Source organism: Pezoporus flaviventris, unplaced genomic scaffold (assembly GCF_033815535.1).
Source record: "Pezoporus flaviventris isolate CSIRO_AGI_PZ_B2104156 unplaced genomic scaffold, CSIRO_AGI_Pfla_v1 ptg000002l, whole genome shotgun sequence".
NCBI lineage: Eukaryota > Metazoa > Chordata > Aves > Psittaciformes > Psittacidae > Pezoporus > Pezoporus flaviventris.
In genome coordinates, this window is record NW_026892550.1 from 31,026,518 (window position 1) to 31,046,959 (window position 20,442).

Genomic DNA, 20,442 nt, shown 5'->3' on the forward strand with positions numbered 1-20,442 from the left:
TACGGCCCAAGGCGATGGCGACTGCGCAGCAGCGCGGTGCGGGCGTACGGGCGGGGGAGGCGGGTTAGTAGACGTCACGTGACTCCCGCCTACCGAGTCTATCGGAGGGGTGGACGCACCGCCCCCCAGACCGCCTTAGCGCGCGAGGCCCCGCCCCCGGGCGGGAGCGCGCGTGCGCGGGGAGGATGTGGCTGGGCGCGGCCTCCTGTGCGGCGCTGACGGACGTGGTGAGTGCGCCCCGCCCTCGCGAGCGGGCACCTCCATAGGGCGGCGGGGTCCGGGGGGTTCGGGGCTTACCACAGATTTCCCTCCCCCGCTCCCCTGCGCGCACGCCGTGGGGGTTGGTGTTGGTGCTCCGCCGCAGCGCCTGGGCCGCCAGCCCCCGGGGGTACCTCGGTGAAGGCCCATGGGGGCAGGTCGGGGTGCTCAGGGCCCGGGGAGTGTCAGGCGGGCTGCCCCTTCGTGTTCGTCCCCCCCGCAGCAGCCTTTGCCCATGTCGCGCGGGACCTCGCAGGTGTCCGTCTGTCTTGGCTATGTCAGAGGTCTGCTGGGACGTCATCATCCACGGCGAGCCCCTGCCAAAAGGCCATAGCCTCTCTTACTTCGGCAGAGCTCTGCTTTTCATTCAAGAACGTTATTCTCCAGTTGCAGTAATTCCGATAAAAACCAGCTACATCAGTCGAGTTAGACCTTTTTTTCACATGCTGGCACTTGTGGATCCCACACTTCAGAACCTTTTACGTGCAGATAACTGTATTATGTGAAATAGATCATGGTTATGCTTCAGGAACCAAAATGTAGCACGTGACGACCTTGCCTTTTTTGTTTCTTGGAGTAAATTTTGGTACTCCAGAATCGTGGAAACCTCAAAATCCTTTACCCAGAGCTCAAAGTGTAGATGCTTGTGTTTTTGTCAGGCACACATATCTTCTGTATTTCTGCTTAGAACACTTTTAATGAGAAGAAAATTAGCCCTATACTTTGCTTCTTTTATTTCATGAATAACGTAGCATCGCATCTGGAAGCTTCCCATGTTTTGAAAGCAAATAGGCAGTAAGTCTTTCCAGAAAATCTCAGTGTAATTACTCTTAGAGGCATTTGGTGGCCTTTTTAGAGCACTTAAGGCTGTGAAGCATTTCTTTTTGTGGACTGTTAGGTTGAGGAATACCCACATCCCTCTGGACCTTGTGATCCACTCTATGCTGGTTATTGTAGGAGGATGTTGAACTTGACCTGAATTGATCTGGCTGAAAAAGTCTCTGGACAGAAGGGTGGGTTTCCATCTGAAGGAGTTCTCTGGTAAAGTTCATGTTAAAATGTCTGCAAGGGGCAGTTGTGGGAGCAGAGCAAGGACTTTGGAAGGGGAAAGAAACAGCTGGGTGGTTTCTGTGCTGGCATCAGCAGCTCTTGTGTCAGATGTGAAACTTAGCCTGGGTTCTGGGGAGGTGGGTGTGTGTCCGCTTTTGTTTTCATCTCCCTGAAGCTGTGATTTCCTTGCAGATGTGCTCAGTTACCTTTCTGCTCTAATGCTCAAAGCAGTCCTTGGTTTACTTGAACTGGAAGAAGACTCAGAGGATGGGAAACGTGACATTTGGATTGAAACAATGACTTTTTACCCAAAATATTTCTAAATTATTAAAGTATAGAAGTAAGGCTTTCTTGTTTAGGTAGGAAATGTGTTTTAAGGACTGTGCTTGTAGCAATACTAACATTGACTGAGGTACTGGCTCCGGCAAATATGTGCTGCTATTCCACTCACTTTCCTGTTTATTCACTGGCCTTTTACACCCTGACCAGCTGCAGTAATTACTGGTGTGTTCAGACACTGACAAAGTAACAGTCAGCTGTAACTTGAGAGGAGGCATGTTGAAATAGATGTTCATTTTCATTGTTTCTTTTTTCTCCTTAGGTCATTCTAGAAGCTATGGACATACTGTTTAGAATAAGAGGAGGCTTGGATCTTGCATTTCAGCTAGCAACTACTGATGGTGTGTCTACAAGACTATATTAGAGTTCTTAACATTTATATAAATAACCTTTTATTAATTAACTATTATAATGTTTATTTTCCTGGCTTTTCACCAGATGTTGTGTTTTTTCCCAAACCCGTGAAGATTAAGTACAAAGAATGTTATTCCTTATCTCCGTTACTTTTCTGGCAGTCTTTTTCCATTATATGTTTTTTATTTTAATTTGAAGTAAAAATTACATTTGAAGTAAATTTGAAGTAAAAATTACCATTTTCAGGTAATTTTATTTGCGTATTTTTCACTCTTATGGATACAGTATTGGGATCCAGTTTGAATCCAAAGTGGACCCTGAAATTCTAAGCAAACAGAGAATAATAACTTAATGAACTTGGTTATAACAGGGTTATATTAATAATACAGTTTCGCGGTTGTGGTCCAGTCTTTCTAGAGAAATAGAGAAGATGAACAAGCTAACTAGTTACTCTACTGAATTTAGGCAGGATTGGCTACTGCAATTCCATGTGGTAATAAGGGACTCGGGAGGCTCCACTAGTTCCACATTCTGCAGTAATATGATGTTCACATCAGAAAGTCTGCTCAAGGATCTCAGTGGACACTGAGCTGTCATAGGGCAGAGAGAAGTAAGGTGTCTCTTGCTCAAGTGTAATTCATGCATTTTAAAAGGACATGTCTTTACTTGAAACTCTGAATTCAGTGTTAGTGAACTTTGAAAAGGAACTTGGGTTCATCACATATAATAGAAGTGTTGAATAGGTTGGCCTGATATGTAGCAGCTTCTTGTGAACTGCATCCTCAGAGGAAGGGTATTTACTTGACTGTGTACACTGGAGTGAATTTTAACCACAGTGAAGCAGAGTGATACTCAGGTTGTCAAAGTGCATGGTATTCACACCCGTTAGTGTGTAAATATGGCAGACCACTCCTTTTGAAGGCAGTGAAGTTTTTCTTTTGCTGGAGTTTTGTTTGATTTTCCTAACACTGTCAAGCTCTGAAAGGCAAGCTGTGTGGCTTACACATACAGATTTGTATTGGCCAAAACTTGGTCTGCAGCAGGAGCATGTGTCCTGCCTTTCGAAAGATTTAGTATGGATTTTGTTTGTATTTCTGAAGAATAATACCAAGTTAGAAACATGTGACTCAGATTGAATCTTTCCAGGATTTATTTACTCAAAAGACTAATCACCATAGAATTATAACCATATGTAGGTGTTTGTACATAGAAGTTTGTTTGCAGCTGTAGGCTTGGTTGAGGTACCGATGTGAGAATTGAATAAGGTGTATGTTACTCTTCTGTAGTTCATTCAGCTCTTCATATGTGGCAGCATCTGAGAGAAACAGTACCTTTGTCAAGGCAGGTACGAATGTGAATGTTTGAGACAGACCTGTTGAATGAAATCTGATCTCAGTTTTTGTTTCCATAGCCATTTTTCTGATTATAACAGAACTTATGTTTTTATTCCAGGTCAAAGCACACCATATTTTTTAGATGTAAGCCCAGCAGCCATAACAAAACTGAGGGCATTTTCTAGGCTAATTGTATCCTTATTGTGTTTCAGAGGCATCAACAAAAAAGGCATTAGGATATGTTTTCAGTGATCTTGCAAACAAACTGTCCTCGGATGTTCTTGTATTAAGAATTTGCCACAGTTCAATCTATGTATGGCCTAACAGTGGCATGAACACTGTTCCAGAGCTGACTGATGAGTCTGCTTGTAAGGAGATAAGAAAATATATACAGTGAGTATATTTTAATTACTTCTTTTTAAAATAGATTTTTTTCATATTTTAGAAATTTCTCTTTCTGTTGATGCTTTAGATTTGATCAAGATGATGAAACCAAACGAAAGCTTGGCAGAAAAAAGGATAAAAAGTTACAAGATATGGTATGTGTTTCACCACACTAATAAATTTAAACAACCTATCATAACAACCTTAATCATAACTTTAGACAGCCTGTCATTTAATCATTTTCAGGTCTGCCCTCCCTAGGCATTTCTGTACAAAACAAACATTGACATGACTTCGAAGAGTACTTTAAAAGTCATTGAGACTCAGTGTGAATGCTGAGACCCACATACAGTAGACGAGCATGGAGAAGTTTGTATTTAACATTAATAGCTTTTTTTTTAACCCAAGTATTTCATTACAGAATTTGATACCAAATATTTACAGTCTTACTCTTGTCTTCTTGGTGCATGTGTTGTTGGAGACGTACTTAATATTGTATCTTTATTCTCTGCAGCAGCAGATAGTCAATATAGACCTTATGTTGGAAATGACGTCTTCATTACCTGCTTTGGCTCCAGTCATTGAACGGGAAAATAAAGAACACCACTACATAAATATGACATTACCAGTTGATGTTGTTGTATCTGTTTCTCCAGAGGAAACGTGGGGAAAGTAAGTATTTCCTGAAGCTGTAATTTTTCAGGTTAATTTCTGTTTTTTGTTGAAATAATGAAGTAAAACTGTATCATTTATCAGTTTAATAAAGCAGTATTTAGTATGTTTTATGTGGAATTTAACTGGTTAAATCTCAGTACTATGTTAGGGGCTACAGCTGGGTAGGTTAAGGTGGAAAACGTTAAGAGTCTTCCTCTGTATTTTTTCCTGGCATTTTTTTCCAGAGGATTTGACTCTGAAGGATGCTAACTCGGGTGGACAAAATGCACAAAAAAAAAAAAAACAAACAAAACCCTATATAGTCATATACGTAACTGGTTTTGGCAAGGGCTCATAATGGTTGTGTTTCTGATACAAGACTAGGGTACCTTCACTTTGGAGGGCTGAATCAATAGGGAGTAGTTTCTGTGTGTGGACAAGCTTTCAGTAGAGCACAGAAAGATTGTCTCTGTGGGAGTGGAAGTATGGAAGTAATAAGTTCATCAGACCAGGTGCAAATATGCATGTAAGTATTGTATAACAGTGACAGCAATGAGAGAAAATCATCCTCCATTGCTGTTCTACTTTTTAAACATTCTCCCTTATATCTTGCAGCGTACAGAATCTCCTGGTGAAAGCAATTCACAGGCAACTAACTGACATGGAAAGATGTATCATGAAATATGTGAAGGGAACGTCAATTGTGGTACCAGAACAATTTCATTTCATGTTACCAGGGAAAAATCACCTTGTAACAATCTCTTATCCAACAGGTATTTCAGATGATCAGCTGCAGAGTTACAGAAAGGTAAAGCCAACCAATTCTAACAGAACCTGATTTTTTTTTTAATGAAGACTATTGTAACTGAAGCACTGGTAAAGCTTTTCATTTAGCCACTGTGGAATACATACTGACAGATACTGCTATTTTTTCAGTTTATTGTAACTGAAGCAGTATACTGAATGTAGAAGCTTGCTTTGTAATGGTATTTTATAAAATGTACCAGATCTCATTTTTTGTAAGGGGTCAATAGAAATTTTAAAACTGTATAAGATGGGTTTTATCTGAATTATACTTCTGGTACTGTGTTCTTTGAATTTCTTCACTTCCATGGTAGAATATCAGATTACTCCTAGTGTGTTATTACTTTCAAGCTTTATCAAATGTCCTGATAGGATTAATGTTGGAGGTTTTTTATTTGTTGTTTTCAGAGGAGGCTGCTTTTTGAGGGTCACAGCCGATGAGGCTTAGCTAGCTTTTGTTTGTTTGTTTTATGCCTTCTGAGTTGGCGCATCTAGAGAAAGGATTATGAATGAGGTGGAAAACTGCTCTGATGTGGCAGTCCTTTCAGATTGAGGTGTATACCTAGCAGGTACCAGTTCAGGTCACACAGTTACACACACCAAGAATGGGGAAAGGATCTTTTCCTGCCTTAGAGGCGTAGAAGCCATGGGGATTTTTCATTTTCTTCTTCCTGGGTGTATAAAACCTAATCTGTTCCTTTTATTTGTAGTGGCCTCAGGCACTAGTGGCACATTAAGTCTTTCCTGCTCTCTGTCTTCTTATATTATTCTTATCTGGGATTGCTGAGTGTTGCTGTAGCTAATGTAGTTGGGTTCAGCACTAGGTCATCTGCACAAAATATATTACCTGTGTTACAAACTTTATCCTAGATGTTCTCATCATTCCTTTCACTTTTAAGCTCTGTAAAACAAGACAATATATCTCTTTAAATGTGGCTGATGTATTGTAAACAGTGCATAAGAGATTTAAAAATAGCTTATGGTTTAAGCAGATTCAGTCTATCTTTATGTCAGTATGTGGCATTTGTATGTCTTCAATATTAGTTAAAATTCTAATTCACAGTGTGTGTATCTATGCTGCTAGATAGATGAAACTGTAATTCTTTTCTATTATGGTGTATTTTATCATGCTTTCATAAGATATTTGTCACTCATGGTATCTTCAGTGGGGTGCCAGCAGCAGGCATTGTGTAACAGGACTGCATGAAATAGTGCACCCTCTAGATAGGAGGTAAGCCTGCCTGAGCTCCCTTTGAGAGGTCAGGTCTAGCAGTAAACATACATGATAGCTAGCTAATTAATCAGATTTTAATACATAATTTTGCTAAATTATGCTGTTAAAATTGTCTTTGTTATTACTTTCAATATGATGTTTCTTCTAATCCAGAACTTTAATTCTGTTCTTTATTTGAACTTGCATGTAGGAATTGCACGAGTTATTCAACCTGCCTTGTGACAGACCCTATTTCAAGAGAGCAAATGCTTATCATTTTCCAGATGAATCATATAAAGATGGGTATCTCAGGAATCCACATTTACATCTGAATTCACCTAGTATGGAGCCTGGTATGGTAAGTTTAAATTGGAACACTTGTAAGAAAGTACTTTTGATTTTGCTTGAGATTTGTTATTGTCATGGTTTAAACCCAGTCAGGCAACTCGTTCACTCACTTCCCCCCCCTTTCTTGCCCTCCCCCTGCTCCCGGAGGGACGGAGAGGAGAATCAAAAAGAATGCAACTCCCACGGGTTGAGATAAGAACAGTTTAGTAACTAAGGTATAACACAAATCACTACTGCTACCACCAATGATAATAATGATAAAGGAAATAACAAGGGAAGAGAATACAACACCTCAGCACCAGCCGACCGATCACTCGCCCCCCAAGCCCGACCAAGCTCCGACCGATACCTCCTCCAACCCTGCAGTCTCCCAGCCCTTCCGGCTAACTCCCAGTTACATCCTGGGCATGACGTGCTGTGGTATGGAATACCTCTTTGGTCAGTTTGGGTCAGGTGTCCTGTCTCTGCTTCCTCCCGCCTTCCCCTCCTCCCTGGCAGAGCATGAGGCTCACAAAGTCCTTGGCCAAACCAAAACATCTCTATCAGTTCTGTTCCCAGGCCGAAAGTCAAAACACAGCACTGCACCAGCCACCAAGAAGAAGAAACATGACTGCTACTGCTGAACCCAGGACAGTTATTATAAGAAGTAATTTAGTTAGTTCACTTTCTCATCTATACAATATTGACTGACTTGGCCTTTTAAGCAAAAGGGCTTCTCTGCACAAAATGGCATTGCTTTAGCTGTATTTGTCTCAAAGAAAACTGCCTTTTCTTGGAAAAGGATTTACACATTTTCAGCATGTGTTTTTGAAGCTTCTCAGAACCAGGACAAGAAACTAAAACTGATTGGAAATGTTTAGGAAGCAAAGACAGGAGGAGTAATCATGTGTGAGTAACAATCGTTCGATTCTTCCAAAGATTTTCAGTCCCAAACTGAAGACTTTTACAGTTCAAGTGACAACTGATGTGCCTTCTCTGAAACTGATGCAAGTGTGATCAGATTCATTTGTATTATCTCTTTCTGTGCAGGTCTATTTAGTACATGGTGTCTATAGTTACCACCACTATATGCAGGATCGGATTGATGACAGTGGTTGGGGCTGTGCCTATCGGTCTTTGCAGACAGTCTGTTCTTGGTTCAAGCACCAAGGTTACATTGACGCACCTATACCAACACACAAGGAGATTCAACAGGTACAGGACATTTAAGGGAGTTAGTTATTTTGTGCATATTCATCTAGAAAAGTTTGTATAGGTTATTTTTAAAATTCATCAATTCATGTATTTTAGCTTTTGGATTTGTGTGGTATTTTTAATTTCTCTCTTAAATTGAACTATAGTAGTTCTGAATTATTATTTATATAGTTTTATTACAGGAGATCTGTCTCCAAATGTTTATCAGTGTTGGGTAACATCTGTACAAATAAGACTCATTAAAATAGGCTTCTAAATATTTCCTTGGACTAGTGCTCTATTAGAAGCTGAGATCAGGAGCTCACTGTTTTCACCAAATGAAAGAAAACAACCCAATGTGTTATACTAAAATCCGTTTTAAAACTGCCTTTTGTATTCAGTGACATCTGGGTTAGTCTCCAGATGCTATGTATTGATTTAGCACCTTCTTTTGCAACTTTGATACTAGTGGGGTTTTATTTGTTTTTTTGAACTCTCTACTTCTTTTTCTGTTGGGAATTTGAATGCATACCTGAATACATTCATTTCCGTTAACAACACTGAAAAAAAGCTGTAGGCGTGAATAGCTAATACTGTATGCCTAGCAAGAAATACTGCAGTTATCTTTAGTCTTCTGATAGTAGTTCTTTGTGTTGTATTTATTTACTGCATATTTTTAGCAAAGGTTGATGCAGTCCATAAAACAACTCTCATCGTACCTAACAGGGATGTGAGCTCTGAAGTTAAAACTGCAAACTGCATTTCCTGAATGTTTATCAATCCACACCTAAAAGCAACTGAAGTCCATGTGCTCCTGTAGTATTTTTAGACATCTATAAGAAGGCAGTAGCCTTTCAGGAGGCTTTGGATCCTGAGCAGGAAAGTCCCCTGAAGTGCTGTGTGTAACATGCAAGCCCCAGAATGGAGAAGAGTTTAAAACAAACCTCAGCCTTCAGTGTATTTCAGCGGCTTCTTCCTCAGAGCACTATTTTATGGATCCTTTTCTGAAGTGCTTTGAATGGGAATCCAGGTACTTCAGTTTGTGAAGTGCTCCTGCAGTACAACAGATGCACTCCTTTATTTGACAGCTCAGTTCTTACCATCCCAGCTTGAGCTGATATTCTGTGCTTATAGGCATTCTGTCTTAGGTTCAAGTGATGTTTTCGAAACAACAGCAGTGAATGTAATCCAAGATCCATTTGTCTGCTTTTGACCAGCTAGGTTCAAAACGCATTCCCACAGAGTGGTAGAGTTGCTTACTGTATGTTGTTGACATTTGTTTTTCTTCATCATGATGTTGCAAAGGCATTGGTTGATGCTGGAGACAAGCCTGCAGCATTTGTTGGGTCACGGCAGTGGATTGGTTCCATTGAGGTACAACTTGTTTTGAATCAGCTTTTTGGAATAACATCAAAAATATTATTTGTCAGGTAAGAATTGCTATCTGTTTAACAACTCAGTAATTATTAAAAAAACTTGAGCGCCTTAAAATGCAAATTACCATTACACTATATGGGAGAATAGGGATAATGAAGGAGATGAATCTTTTAAGGGTTCCATGTTCATCAACCCTGTATTCCTGACTTTGGTTGTTCTCAGTGCGTACAGGTGAAGGTGTTGCTAGATTTCTTGGGGGCTTAGGGTTCCAGGTTGCAGTTACTACAAATTCCTTAACGATACGCAAACTGATGTGGAATTCGGCCTTTTCTTTTGCACCACAAACAGGTTTTGAAGCAGGCTCACAGCCTGGCAGTCATAATGAACTGAGTGCACACTGACAGTGAATTATGACTTTGTTCATAGAGCTAGCCCATCAGTTAAGGACTAAGGCAAATTGTTGAGCAGCCTGGAAATAGTGTGCTCTTTTCTGGGTTTGTGTGACAGATAAAACAAGGAATTTGTTTCCATTGTGACAATCTGATGCTCTCATATGCAATAAAGAGCCCTACAAATATGTTTGGGACAAAAAGAATAATGTTCAGCATTTATCAGAAGTAAAGCTATTGGATTTTTGTCATTTAGGCAGGATTAAGCAGAATAACAAATCCCTGACTGTTTTGTAATAAATACAGCCATGAAATAGAGTATATACTAACTCAGATATTATAAAACTCTAGTCATACAAAATACTACTCATGAGCTATGTTTATTTGGAATAAATTCTGCTGCGGATATTCTGAAAGAGCATGTGACCATGGTGATTCTTAATGGTAAGAAAACAATTCTTCAATTTTTTGTAAAGCTTTATACAGCCAATTTTTAATCTTTTTTGTTCTAGAGCTTGTATTTGCAGCTGATCCACCTATTATTTCTAGCAGCTGTGACAGGCCCTGCCAGGGTGAAGGGTTTTATTCCTTTTATTCCTAATATAGAATAGATTCCTTTGTGAACTGGGTAGAATTGCTCATATCGCTGCTACAAGGAAGCACCAATGTTTTTCAGGATTAAGAAAATTAAGAAAAGCCAACATCACTACCGTGCTGAGAAGAAGAATTGTCATGCATCTTTTTCAGCTGGTCACTGGCAGTGGATAGCATTTTTGTGTTGGGCTTATTTCCAGCTAGCACATCTAACTCTTCATCTAAATAAGACTTTACAGCTGCACCAACAGCACTCGTATGGAATCTGTTATTTCCCATTTTGTGTTCTGTCTACATTTAATGAATCTCTCCAGGAATTTGAGAAGCAGACGTGGGCTTTCTTGGGGTTTTCAAAAGGTTAACTGCTATATGAAGAAATAGAAAGACAAGACATGAAAAATATCTGTATTAATTTCCTTGCCTCGCTTCTGTCACCACTTTTGGGAGTACTGTCAGTGTTTCAAGGGGAATATGAATATCTGTCAGACATATATCTTCAGCTCTGAGTCCTGGAGCATGTGCATGTATTGAGAGCATGCCTTTCTTTTCCATGTAGATGCCTTTTGTCTGTGACTGGTCCCCGTAGTTGAAAAGCAAAGCAGGGAGATTATAACAAATCTAAGTCAGTGTAGCTTTGAACAGATCAGAAATGTTATTTGAGGTTTGATTTTTCAAAGCCAGCTTGGGTATGAGTGCTTTAATTGCCTGTGCAGTTGGACTGAAAACTGTAAATTGCATTAAAAAACTTTTTCAGATAATCCCAGGATGTTTACACAGAAAAACTTTAAGCCACTTTCTCATCAGTTACTTACATACAGTACCTTATGTAGTTAATGTGCATAACATAATGAGCAAATTAAGCCCAGCGAGGATGACATACCTGTTGTTGTTCTTACCCAGCCAGGGTTCTGAACTGGCATTGCAGGGAAGAGAGCTTGCTAACCATTTCAAGACTGAAGGAACTCCAGTTATGATTGGTAAGTGCTTGACTATCAAAGAATTGCCAATAGAAGAGTGTGGCCTCCCTAAACTGAATTTCATTTCAACTAGAACTCATTCTGTTTACTGTACAAGAGTTAATCAGAACCCTAGGTGAATTAAAAATTATGCTTTTACCATGGAAGCCTTGAAGACGGTAAAATTTATTCTAGCTGGTGTCTTCCCGCTCAGTATTTCTCCCAAGCTCAGTATTAAACATGGTAACACAAGTCAATCTAAGAAGTGTTCTTAAAAACTGCTGTGGAAGTCAGAACTCAAGACCTGACTTCTGTTCTCTGGAGGAGCAGAAGCTCCCCAGAATTTCTATCACAGAAGAGTAGTGTTTGCCTGGCTTTGAAGAGAAGGGCTTTAGCCAAATTCTTGTTAAACCAGTTTTAATAATCTGAAATATTGGCAACATAAGAAATGCTCTTCATTAAGAATGCTGTAACTTTAACTGAACTATTTCCAAGACAGCCATGGTTTAGAAAATGAAGAATATTGAAATAGCACTTTCAGCTTTAATAAATTACCATTTTAAGTTTTCCTAATCTGTACTGGGCACTCCATAAAGATGGTGTCAGATGGGGACCTCTCAAATTAGACGTGCCAGAAGTCCAAAGTTTGGTATGAAATCTTCCCTAGTTGTAGTAAAGATATGTCTGTTAATAATGTGAAGAATCTTATGTAGGACAGCTTCACAATAATTTTGATAACCAAACTAATCTGTTAATTAATAGAAAGTGTTGACATACTTTTACCATAGGCTTGCACATATAGCCAGTGTCAGTGAAAAGCTACCAGTTTGTGTTCCTACTGTTTTAGGTGGAGGTGTTTTGGCTCACACAATATTAGGAGTGGCTTGGAATGAGATTACAGGGCACATCAAGTATTTGATCCTAGACCCACATTACACTGGAGGAGAAGATCTGCATGTCATTTTGGAAAAGGTGAGGCTTGATGCACGTGTATGTAAACACACATTTTGGCATTAAACAAGTAATGTACAACCAAATACAAATTGGCCATTCTATAGCTTCTCCATTCCTTATGATTTCCAGTTAACCTGCACATATGCTACTTACCGTTAGTTTCTGAAATGTAGTGTCTTCAGGAAGATATCCAGTCAGCAACTACATAAAGGTTTTATAGTACAAAGAGATGTTTTCTCTGATTAAAAGTATCTCCTCTTTTACCCAGCAGTACATACAATAAATGTGTTTGGCATTTTGAATGGAACAGAAGAATTTGTTCAGCCTGCAAAATGCTGTTAGTGAAGCAGAGAAGATAACTTATTTAAGTGCCAGCACGAGGCACTCTCAGATCAGGCCTTGAACTAATTCTAAAGGGCAAGTACTGAGCTGTTTCAAAGATGTAGGAAAACTGAAGAATTAAAAAGTATGCAACATTGTTTCCATATTTAAAGCTCCTTAAAAGGATGATGGCACATTACATAACAGTAAAGAGTCAGAAATATAAACTGTGAACATGCCTAAATCATCCTATAGGTGTTAAGTAAGCAACTTCTTTTCTGTTCTTCATATTAAGTTAAAAATAGCAATTTTTATTTCCTGTCTTGATTTGATACCCTTGGGTTTGGCCCAACTAGAAAAGCTGTTGAAGAAACATTTTCCTATAATGATCAAAGCTTCAAATGAACACAGGAAGAAACAATTTCCAAACAACATGTAGACCCAGCTACAGGGTATTCCAGAATGCTCCAATGGGATAAAACACCTGTAGAACACTTTCCCTCTTCAAAAGTGGCAGGGGAGGAGCTCAGGTGGACTCTTGAGTTTGTAGCTCTTTTCTTCAAGAACAGCTCATATAATTACGTGTTACTCAGTAAACTTCAGAGCTTTCTTGGACTGTTTTTCTGACAGATAAGGATCAACAGCACACCTTCTGATATTTAAGAGCTCTGTTTGGCTCTGAAATATCAACTACTACCAAAGGCAGCAAGGATTCAAGGCAAGAGGAATAGAAACTGGGAATGATGACTGTCAGAATGACACTAGTCTCTCTGTAGCAGCAGAAGGCAGAGAGGAGAGGGAAGATTTTTTTTTCAGGAGATGAGCTGTGGTGGGGAGGGAGGAATGGGGAGAGAGACACTGAAGTCTTTTCTCTTAAAGTGTTTCCAGGCATGTAGAGAACCTGCTGGAAATGGCATGTCATTGCATTCTGTAAATGAGAATTCATACTGCTTAGATTAAAATTAGTGAAAAACAATAGATCTGCTAGTAGAAGGTAAGAAGAATGGGATCGTAGTAGATTTAAAAACTATGTTGCTTTTTCTTGGACAGGGCTGGTGTGGTTGGAAGGGCCCTGAATTTTGGAACAAGGATGCCTATTACAATCTCTGCCTACCTCAACGACCCAAAACTATTTAAAATCCACTCTACTGGCTGATCTAGATAATGACTGTTGTGTTAATACTCAAAATCATGCTTCCAGTCAGTCAGAACCCAGGTGAAACAGAAATGTCACTGTTTAAATTAAGAATTTTATTTTTTAATGAAACCTTTAAAAATAAAGAGTTATCTGCTGTGAACCGTATTTCTTACAAATACTTTTATTTGGTAACTAATACCATTCTTTTGGCTAGGACAACTTTATGTTCATACAGCATTTTTATTTTTACAGATTAAATGCCTAATCCTTTTATGTTATGGAATTCTTTCTTGCCAAAAAGACTAACTGTCCTCTGCCTGTCGAGTCCCATAGCACCAACTGCCTTGTGCATGACAAATATAGTCCAGGGTATGATTTGCTGCTGGTACTGTTGATAACATTTGAGGAGTGAGAAAAAAAATGGCTTTTATGAATTTTATGAACTTTGTTCTCACATTTACACAGGAAAAAAATCGAGGGAATTAATTGTTATATACTCCATTTATTTATAGCTGTATGAATAACAACTGTTCTAGGGGAGAAAAACCCAACCAAACAACAAAACACCAACAACACAACAGTCTTCTGTAAGAAGTAAAAACAAACGAGCTTTCATCCTTCTCGGAAGGAGACAATGTACGAGCACATACATACACATCTTGCTGCTCAATGTATAGTCCAGTCATGCTTCTTCAGACTTCAGATTCCCCTTGATTTAATTTTGGGATGACAAGGCATTTTTCAGGAGATCAGATCTGTCATACAAACAAACGAGTAATTCTGTAGCTGCTTTATCAGTACATCAGTAAAATTACCTGGGATTCCACCCTCCTCACCCCACAAAGCAGTCTTTTCCATGGCATTCCCCATGAACTGTCTGGTTTGGTAAGACCATAACTTTAAATACTTACACAAGCTGATCCTTACGAGCAGGCTTCTAAATCCAAGTGCTATGTACCCAACACTAAATTTATTTATTTAAATGATAAAAAGTATTCGAAACTTATTCTGAATTGTAATAAACCAACAGTATTACACACCACCTGATCTTCTCCTCTTCCTGCTTGTGGATCTGGTGGTTCCACCTTGTTTCTGTGCAGCTGGATCCTCTCTCAGCAAGCCATGGTTGTCCCTTGGTGAGTAGCCAGACTGTCCTCTCAGTTTCATTGTCTGAGTGTGCTGAGTTGTCCTGAGGAACCTGGCACATTCCAGAAAGCCGTAAGCCAGGGCCAGGTCTGCTGCTGTTTGTCCGCTGTTGTTGCACAAGCTGAAACAGAGTTAACAAGAACCATTCCATTAAAATGCAATATATGTAATGAGCAAGCACTCTTCAATTTGATTAAGTGGTAACTTCAGATGGAGGTGTAAAGATAAGTACAGAGAACTGATACCAAGAAGGCTTGCCAAGGGTAGCATGGGGCTCGACTCATATGGAGGGTTGGTATTAAATGCACCAAGGAATAAGTGTTCTAAAATCTGTCATTAGACAAATGACTGGCTCAGCATATCAGAAAGGCAAGAGGAGGGTGAGTGCAGCATTAGTCAGAATGGAAAACTTACAAGGAGAACTTACAGTCAGGAATATTCTCTTAGCGGTTTCTGCAGAGGCTTTTAACATGGAACGGAACAGCATATGGTCTGTGCTACTTTGGTGTTTATGGCAGTTTTTCGTACTGGTCTTAATGACAACACTCAAGCTATATTTATAGTCTTGGCATGAATGCTCTGAACAAGGGAAAGTATTTGTAAAATACACGTATCCTCTGACACTTTCTGAAATAACTAAATGTAGCCCAACTTACTCAATTTTGGCATCACCGGCAACAAGCAGAGCAAGACATTCCAAACTCCCAACTCTTGCTGCTTTATGAATCGGGGCTTCTCCAAGGCAATCCTAAAACCACAGTTTATATGTAGCAGTCAATTTGAAGGAAGGGGAATAAAATGAGACTCTATCTTGTTCTCCATCATGACTGTTTATGGAGTGTCTGTTGAGTTGAGAAATATTAAAGGACAATAGCTAGTGAAGTGTACCTGGTAAGTGCCATTAAGTGCTTAGTGTATTCATCACAGCAGAGCAGAAAACCTGTCCCATACAGTACTCGTTGTTTAACCTTTACCTTCTGATAGGTGATGTACACAGAGTATAGCCTGTACACTGATGAACAGCATCTTTCAGCACCATTCAAGGATTGCTGTGACCAATAGCTTGCTGCTACCAGCTCAGAGGTATAGGCAAATTAAATTGCAGCCAGAGGAAGAATCCTTAACATAGACTGGAAGTAGGGATTCGATCTTGGAGGAAAAAGGAATGCTCATTTGTGTAAAAAAAGTAGGTTCTTTTGACATCTGCAATGCAGGATTGTAAGTGAAAATCACGTTATACATAGCAAATGAAATCACTAATGCAATCTAGACAGGATTTCTGGTTCACTGAAAAATAAAGTTATGCTAAAATAAGCAACCCTAGATATCTCATGAAATACAAGTGGTGTGTAATCTTAGATAAAAAAATACTCAAATAATATAAACCGAATTTACTGACATGCCAGGTTAGAAATGGGAGAAAAACTTACGTATTTTACCTGTTGGTTTAAATTCGCTCCCGTCTGCAGTTGCCAAAGTAGGAAGAAGGCTTCCCCACCGCAGGCAGCCAGGTGAGCTGGAGACTGACCAAAGGCATCTGCAGGTGCATTCACAGCAGCTCCTGCCTCCAGCAGATCGCTCAGACTACCGGACTGAAACAGAAGGAAGTAAAAGACAGGATGTTACCGCCGAAGGACGCTGCTCCGTAGCAGAAAACACCCCCTCGCAGACCACCAGCCCGTTACGTTCCTTGAGACTGCCCTGTAAGGAAAAGCAGCCCGAGTCTCCTACCCAGCAGTACTGCCGGACACGGGCAATGTGCCAGCGCGCCCGCAACAGCCCCGCACCGCGCACCTCCGCGCCGCTCACCTCCGCGCCGCAGCCCAGCACCAACATCACCGCCCGCTCTCTGCGCACGCCGCGCTCCCGCCGCGGGCAGCCGGCCCTGGCCCTGGCCCCGCCCCCGCCAGCAGCAGCACGTACGCAACCATGGGCCCGCCGCGGCCGCGGGGTGCCGGTGCTGAGGGCTGGCTGGCGGGCGGGCGGGCGGCGCCATGTCGCGCGGGGTGCTCCGGCACGTCCCTCACACCCGCGGTCCCCCCGGCTGACCGCGCGGGGCACTCGCCATGGCGCTGGCTCGGGCTGCTGCTGGCGAGGGCGGCTCCCACGGTGGTCCTGCCCGCGGGCCCAGGCGCTGGCGGGGGAGGGCCGTATCCGGACCCACCTGGGTCTAGGGAAATAAACCCCAGGGGATTAGCTTGGATTTCCCCTCCCCCAAACCCCTTAGGTCAGCATGCAGAAACCCACCGCTACTGCCTTCCTGCCCGAGCTGTGCCACCGGGATAAGGGGGCTGAATGGGCAAGACAGACTCGGCCATCTCTGAAGCCCAACGCTCAATGCAGCCAGTACGGCACATCCATCCCCAGCCTGAGTGGGACTAGGCCTGGTGATGGGGGATTCTGGGGTCCCCACCTATTGCACTTCCATTCAAAATGCATTTGGAAAAACAGAAACTTAATGTTCACTTCTTTGAGCATTAACTGGCCCGGAGCAGGTCAGACCGTAGAGGCCAAGGTCACAAACAAAGCCTTCCAACCACAGGCCTCTGCACGGGAAACCAGGACCAACCATGGCAACGCTTAAAGACCATGAGAATGCCTGGAATCCGTTCTGAAGGTGGCAACAGTGACGGGTTGGTGAAACCTGCTTCCCCCCAGCAGAGCTTTACCGCTCGGTGTCCATGGCTGTTGGGGAAGGCAGGGCAAGAGAGTGGCATGTCCACACACACGGTAAAACACACTCTACACCACTGTTTGTGGAAGCTGAGAGCAGTCAATGCCATAACTTCCCTTTGCACGGACAGAGCCTTTGCTCACATATTTGACAGTAACTGCCTGTCCTTTCCGTGCTATACAATCCAGTCTGGCAGTGGATTCAATTACCGCTAATGGTACTTCCCCATTACAGGATTCAAGTGAGGAGCATCTTAACCCAGTCAGTGTCTGAGGTATACAGTTTTCTTCCCTTAGCACTACAGTATTTCCTTCTGTCGGATGCCTACATGTTTGTTATGGAAGTTACTCATAATCACTACCATCACTTCAAAAAAAAAAAGGGAAATAAAAAGTTATGTGTTTTAAAAAATGAAATCCCATGGACTTAATAAACAGTTAGGGGAAAAGCAGCCTAACAGTGTTCCTTTGGGGCATATAGAGTTCTGAAATAAACGCACAAACGGTGTGACAATTACCTCCTGCTTCCCCTTTCAGAAAGGAAATACAAATCATTAAGTAGTAGAATATAAACACAGACAATCTCTTTTTCAACAGTGTGTAAATCCAGGTACAAAGGCAATGTATCAGTTCAGCAGAATCATTTTGATGCGTGGATTGACTCCACAACTCGTTAAAGTTGTAAAGTTGGTATGCTTTTTATTCAGCGCTGAGACGCACGGGGATAATTCCTCAAAGTCATGCGTACCTCAGTGTTGTTTCCCTGTACATTTATTCTCTAAAGTTATATATATTCATAAGGTTGCACAATACGCCTATACATATTCATGTCCTATCCCCGCTTCGTATTATAATGAGCCAGAAGGTCCTCTGCGCCTGTGCAGTGCCCCCTCTGGTCATGGGCAGGGGTCTCAAGATGAAGTAAATGAGTCTTCCTCCTCTGGGTAGGGGTCTTCAAGATGAAGTAAATGAGTCTTCCTCTTCTTGCACTTTTCACCTTTTTAGTCTTTATGCGTGGCCTTAGAGTTTGGTCAGTGTCCCAGCCGTAAATCCTCTGCTTCTCCCCTTTATCAGTAGATTCAGGCGTCTGCTTATTAACAGGACCGGAGGTCTCTGTTCTGCTTAGCAGGCATTTACAACAGATAGTCCTTTTGTTTAAACAAATTCCTCTAACCCCTTGTACAACCCCCCTGTACAACCCCCTTGTACAACCCCCCTGTACTACCCCCCTGTACAATGGTCAACCCTCTGTATCAATTTCAGTGAGTTTTCACCTCTCCTTTCATATGGAAATACATGTGTGATTACCAGATTACCAGATACTACCCAACAGCTAGCCCAGCCAATGAGTTAATAAACAAATTAAATCCCTACACTTCCATCTGCAGATTGTAAGGTATGAAATACACAGCTGCACAAATGCCAGAAATCCACAGTCATTGTTTATGCAGTTGCAAAGACTCTTCTGAAAACCACATACCCAGAAGCAGCTTAAGACTTGGATCACCCAAAAGGATGTTTTGTTTTAAAGCCTTCCCTCCCCTGAATGACCTCAGCAATTCCCTGGTGTCAAAGTTGAGGAATCCCATCTTTCCAGCTGAACCACCTACAGAGACTCTGGCATCCTGCCGGCCCCAACTCTCTTCAAATTAACTGTTGTTAATTTGTTCTTGAGCTTCCCGTCACATTTTGCTCACATCATAAGTGCCTGCAAAACTCTTCTGCCGCTGAGTAACTGTTACTTGCATTGGTTATAAACACAGGCAGCTGGTTTGGAATAAAACCCGCTAAAAATCCCTCTGCGCTTTGAATCCCAGGCCACACACCTTGCATAGGTATCAAGAAAATTATACTGGAGGAGCCAGCCCTAATAAACATGTGTAAGCAATGGGATGAGCCAAGGTATGCTGCTGAACCTCGCACCTTTCAGCGCTGAAAGCAGCAACCAGCGTTAACTGCCTTTGCTCAAGGGTACTGCTGCTTCCACAGGCTGTTCATCACCCTGCCTGTTTAGTCCAAGTAATTCATTGATGCTTCACAAAAAGTTTATTTCCTGTAGATTTCTTGGCCTGTATCATCTACACAAAGCAAATCAGGATGAGCTACAGGAGGGCTTGGCAACTAGTCAGTTGGGACTGTTGGATAACGTCATGTGGAGCCCACAGGTTTAACCCCATAAAACCACAAGCATTACCCTCTTGTTCTGTTGCCTCTGTCCCTGTTGCTATAGACACAGAGTGCGCTGCCAGAAATAGCAGGATGATAGTCATCTGGGAGGAAAATAAAAGGCAAAATTAAAATCAAAGCCGGGAATGCAGCTAAGGATTATTTTTAAAGCACTCACGCAGCATTGTGTTGGTGTATCCTTTTTGTAGGAGACAGCCAGAAGCTATCAACAGAAGTAGAAACAATGCCTTACATTTCAGGAGAAATCAGCTTCACACAGCATTTCTCCTAAAATATCTTTGCAACTTTGATAGTGTCTATATGCGGAAAACAAACTGCAACAAATGGCTTCTGATCACTGGGAATGCTGAAGTCTCCATGTGTTAGGCTGTTACACAGCCTCACCACCTTGTAACTGAGCCACATTCAGAGCTTCTGTTGGTTTTGCCTATAATCTCTTCTTGCACAGTATTTTGGGCTTCTGCGTTTAATTTGGTACAGGACTGGCAGGCAGTAGGAAAGATCCAGTGGATGGCCAAACACAGCCTGTCCTAACCCACCATGTATTTTCACATCGTTTAGCACTAGCCAACAGCTGGAAATGTTATTTCCACAGACCCCTGGCCCACATGACTGCTACAGAATCACAGAATGGTTAGGGTTGGAAGGGACCTTAAAGATCATCCAGTTCCAACCCATGGCCATTGGACAGGGACATTTCCACCAGATCAGGTTGCTCCAAGCCCCGTCCAGCATGGCCTAGCGTCTCGTTTCTCGCAGAAAACGGACCAAACCCAAAGGTAAAACGCCAGTGTTA

The 20,442-nt window shown here is 41.6% G+C and overlaps 2 protein-coding genes across 4 annotated transcripts; one reads left to right on the forward strand and one right to left on the reverse strand.

The window, feature by feature from the left end:
• Window positions 1-128: 128 nt before the first annotated feature.
• Window positions 129-14,682, forward strand: UFSP2 (UFM1 specific peptidase 2). 3 transcript variants are annotated; one of them, XM_061474075.1, is made up of 12 exons: window positions 129-227; window positions 1,910-1,988; window positions 3,548-3,728; window positions 3,808-3,874; window positions 4,234-4,391; window positions 4,989-5,181; window positions 6,602-6,748; window positions 7,768-7,932; window positions 9,217-9,341; window positions 11,172-11,248; window positions 12,075-12,199; window positions 13,553-14,682. In XM_061474075.1, exons 1-12 carry the CDS (start codon window positions 186-188, stop codon window positions 13,637-13,639), a joined length of 1,446 nt encoding a protein of 481 aa, XP_061330059.1. In that variant the 5' UTR covers window positions 129-185; the 3' UTR covers window positions 13,640-14,682. The 3 variants fall into 3 exon arrangements, with proteins under 3 accessions (XP_061330059.1, XP_061330067.1, XP_061330077.1); XM_061474083.1 differs by having other exon boundaries at window positions 4,237-4,391; XM_061474093.1 differs by lacking the exon at window positions 129-227 and adding an exon at window positions 718-1,299.
• On the reverse strand, window positions 14,123-16,668 carry ANKRD37 (ankyrin repeat domain 37). The gene is made up of 4 exons (XM_061474102.1): window positions 16,596-16,668; window positions 16,226-16,378; window positions 15,443-15,534; window positions 14,123-14,907 (listed from the first exon to the last, which is right to left on the reverse strand). The coding sequence occupies exons 1-4, from the start codon at window positions 16,620-16,622 to the stop codon at window positions 14,673-14,675; spliced, it is 507 nt and encodes a 168-aa protein (XP_061330086.1). The 5' UTR covers window positions 16,623-16,668; the 3' UTR covers window positions 14,123-14,672.
• Window positions 16,669-20,442: the final 3,774 nt, after the last annotated feature.

What these genes read in the sequence shown, in the direction of transcription:
- UFSP2 (XM_061474075.1), top strand. Translation starts at nt 186, where the DNA reads ATGTGGCTGGGCGCGGCCTCCTGTGCGGCGCTGACGGACGTG. An exon ending in CTAGTATGGAGCCTGGTATG is followed by an intron (nt 6,749 to 7,767) that starts GTAAGTTTAAAT and finishes CTTTCTGTGCAG; the next exon opens with GTCTATTTAGTACATGGTGT. An exon ending in AGGAACTCCAGTTATGATTG is followed by an intron (nt 11,249 to 12,074) that starts GTAAGTGCTTGA and finishes CTACTGTTTTAG; the next exon opens with GTGGAGGTGTTTTGGCTCAC.
- ANKRD37 (XM_061474102.1), bottom strand. Translation starts at nt 16,622, where the DNA reads ATGTTGGTGCTGGGCTGCGGCGCGGAG. An exon ending in TGCTGGGCTGCGGCGCGGAG is followed by an intron (nt 16,379 to 16,595) that starts GTGAGCGGCGCG and finishes CTTCTGTTTCAG; the next exon opens with TCCGGTAGTCTGAGCGATCT. An exon ending in GCCGGTGATGCCAAAATTGA is followed by an intron (nt 14,908 to 15,442) that starts GTAAGTTGGGCT and finishes ACTCTGTTTCAG; the next exon opens with CTTGTGCAACAACAGCGGAC.